The 2,704-nt window shown below is 52.6% G+C and overlaps 1 protein-coding gene across 1 annotated transcript; it reads left to right on the top strand.

Annotated features, from left to right (window-relative positions):
* Window positions 1-15: 15 nt before the first annotated feature.
* LOC106002609 (flotillin-1) lies at window positions 16-2,269 on the top strand. Its single transcript, XM_013037461.1, has 8 exons — window positions 16-192; window positions 488-539; window positions 786-861; window positions 947-1,037; window positions 1,292-1,435; window positions 1,566-1,685; window positions 1,776-1,871; window positions 2,078-2,269. The coding sequence occupies exons 2-8, from the start codon at window positions 497-499 to the stop codon at window positions 2,252-2,254; spliced, it is 747 nt and encodes a 248-aa protein (XP_012892915.1). The 5' UTR covers window positions 16-192; window positions 488-496; the 3' UTR covers window positions 2,255-2,269.
* Window positions 2,270-2,704: the final 435 nt, after the last annotated feature.

Below are 2,704 nucleotides of genomic sequence, written 5' to 3'. Positions count from 1 at the left end.
CGAGCGCTCGGGGGCGGGGTCGCGTCTGCCGCAGCAACAGGGTGCGGCCAGGTGGGTCACGCAGGCGCGGGGGCGCGGGCCCCAGCTTCCTGGAAGGCGGGTTCGCGGGCAGCCCCTGCTCGGCCCCCGGGTCCTACGCGGCCCCGCGCTTCGGAAGGACAATCGAGGCCGGGCCGCCGTGCGGGTGGGTAGGTGAGTGGGGGAGGGGAGGCGGAGCTTGGCCCTGCAGAAAGGTCTCAGAGGGCCTCGGGGGGGGGGCAGAGCTTTGTTAGATAGAGTGGGGAGGGGGCTCAGTGAGAGGAGGGAGGCGACCGTCAGCCGACGGGAGAGGGATCCCTGGGGATCTGGGTTTTTACTGGGAAAAGCCATAACGGACCTCTGGGCGTGGAAGGGACTGGGCGGTGGCAGATGTAAAACGGGCGAGCCCGAAGGATAAGGGATGGGACTCTTCTGTTTCTGCAAAGGCTTCTTTCTGCCTCTCTTCCAGGCTTGAGCCATGTTTTTTACTTGTGGCCCCAATGAGGCCATGGTTGTCTCGGGTAAGTATTCTCTTCCCAGCAGTGACACCACCACCACCCCCAATCAAACCCATGCAGGTTTGGCTTTTGCCCTTTCCTCTTTCCCTCAGCTACTTCCTGCAAGCTACTTAGTTGTGATTCCTAGACACTACCCTCAAAGCCCCCCCAGACTGCTCCCTTTCCAGCTAAAGATTATGTCCTGTGCATGCTACCGCCACCCCTGGCTTCCAGTTCATTCCATGGCTGCACAATGCCTTCACCTTGCAGGTTTCTGCCGAAGCCCCCCAGTCATGGTGGCTGGAGGACGTGTGTTTGTCCTGCCCTGCATCCAACAAATCCAGAGGTAAGTAGGAAGAGAACCAAGGGGTGGTGCACCCAGTTCTCTCTCTGCTCTTTTTCTCACTGTCGGCCCCTTCTTTTTCCCCTAGGATCTCTCTTAACACACTGACCCTCAATGTCAAGAGTGAAAAGGTTTACACTCGCCATGGGGTCCCCATCTCAGTCACAGGCATTGCCCAGGTGAGGCTTTCAGAGCCTTCCCCCCCACCCAACAAAGTTTTCCACCCCATCATTTTTTCTCCCAGACATTAAGAAGCTTCTGACCATGGCCTTATGCGCCTCTGCCTGCAAAGAAACATGTTCTGCATTCTCCAGCAGGGCATTTCTGTCCCTGAGAAGGAAAAAGATGCTAAGGGCTCTTCCTTCTCTCCCTGCTTTCTCCTTGGCTTCCTGAGACTTCCATCACACCCTTTCTATCCCTTCTCTGGCTGCAGGTGAAAATCCAGGGACAGAACAAGGAAATGTTGGCAGCTGCCTGCCAGATGTTCCTGGGGAAGACAGAGGCTGAGATTGCCCACATTGCACTGGAGACATTGGAGGGCCACCAGAGGGCTATCATGGCCCACATGACTGTGGAGGTGGGTTTGTGGGCAAAAAGGATCTGGTAGGGATGCAGAATAAGTAGAGCCAAAGGATTCAGCTAGTCTGTGTGTGATGGTGAAACTCAGAGAGCTTAAATACTTTCTTCCCACCATTCTGTTGTTCTAGGAGATCTATAAGGACAGGCAGAAATTCTCAGAGCAGGTTTTCAAGGTGGCCTCCTCAGACCTGGTCAACATGGGCATCAGTGTGGTTAGCTATACCCTGAAGGACATTCATGATGACCAGGTAAAACTACACAGTCAGTCCTTCTGTACTTCCTCGCTCCCATCTCTCAAGCCCTCCTGAGGACTCCCGTTTCTATACCTCTCCCCACAGGACTATTTGCATTCTTTGGGGAAGGCTCGCACAGCACAAGTCCAAAAAGACGCTCGAATTGGGGAAGCAGAGGCCAAGAGAGATGCTGGGATTCGGGTGAGAGATGATGGTCTTGTTGCCCAGTGGCAGAGAGGATTTTGTGGGTGACAGAAGCAACACAGCTAAATGGGGTTGGTTGAACTGGGTTGGCAGGGGAGATAGAGGGAGCTTGGGTAAAGACTGAAAAGCCTGGTGAGGAGCAAGCTCTTACCCCATGTTTTCCTTTCTACCTGCCTTTTCCTACCTGATTTCTGACTGGACAGGAGGCTAAGGCCAAACAGGAAAAGGTGTCTGCTCAGTACCTGAGTGAAATTGAGATGGCCAAGGCACAGAGAGACTATGAGCTGAAGAAGGCAGCATATGACATCGAAGTCAACACCCGCCGAGCACAGGCTGACCTGGCTTATCAGCTTCAGGTAAGAGCTGCCACACTGGGCTGATGACCAGGTTGCCCATCATGGACCCTTCACCTTCCACTCAGGCTTTCCCATCTCAGGCCATCTCTATTTTTCATCTTCCAACTTTGATCTTATTCTGGCTTTTGTGGAATTTTCCGTCTGGGCCAGCTAAGAACCTTGATCCTCACATTTCAGCCTCCTGAGTAGCTGGGATTAACAGGTGCCATCAGCTCCCAGTTCTCAAACATTTTGTAATCCAATCAAGTTGAAAATCATAAATAGCCATCATAGAGACAAAATGTCAGTTGCATGGTATATTTACAGTGACATTTTCTTCATCATTTTTGTGCTTTGTTGTTGGTGATTTTGCCATTCAGAATGATCCTCAGAAATAGGAGTGTAGTGTAGATGAGATATACAGCTTTTGCCTACCACACATGAAGCGCTTTGGTTTTATCCCCTAACACACACATGCATACACACTAACTTGGC

This window comes from Dipodomys ordii, unplaced genomic scaffold (assembly GCF_000151885.1).
Source record: "Dipodomys ordii isolate 6190 unplaced genomic scaffold, Dord_2.0 Scaffold14869, whole genome shotgun sequence".
Lineage (NCBI taxonomy): Eukaryota > Metazoa > Chordata > Mammalia > Rodentia > Heteromyidae > Dipodomys > Dipodomys ordii.
Note: the sequence above shows the minus strand (reverse complement) of the source record. Positions and strands in the feature narration are given on the sequence as shown.

Bases quoted from the DNA above. Each gene is read 5' to 3' on its own strand.
- LOC106002609 (XM_013037461.1), top strand. From the start codon at position 497: ATGTTTTTTACTTGTGGCCCCAATGAGGCCATGGTTGTCTCGG. The intron at 1,038-1,291 runs GTGAGGCTTTCA...CTCTGGCTGCAG, and splicing joins CAGTCACAGGCATTGCCCAG to GTGAAAATCCAGGGACAGAA. The intron at 1,686-1,775 runs GTAAAACTACAC...CTCTCCCCACAG, and splicing joins AGGACATTCATGATGACCAG to GACTATTTGCATTCTTTGGG.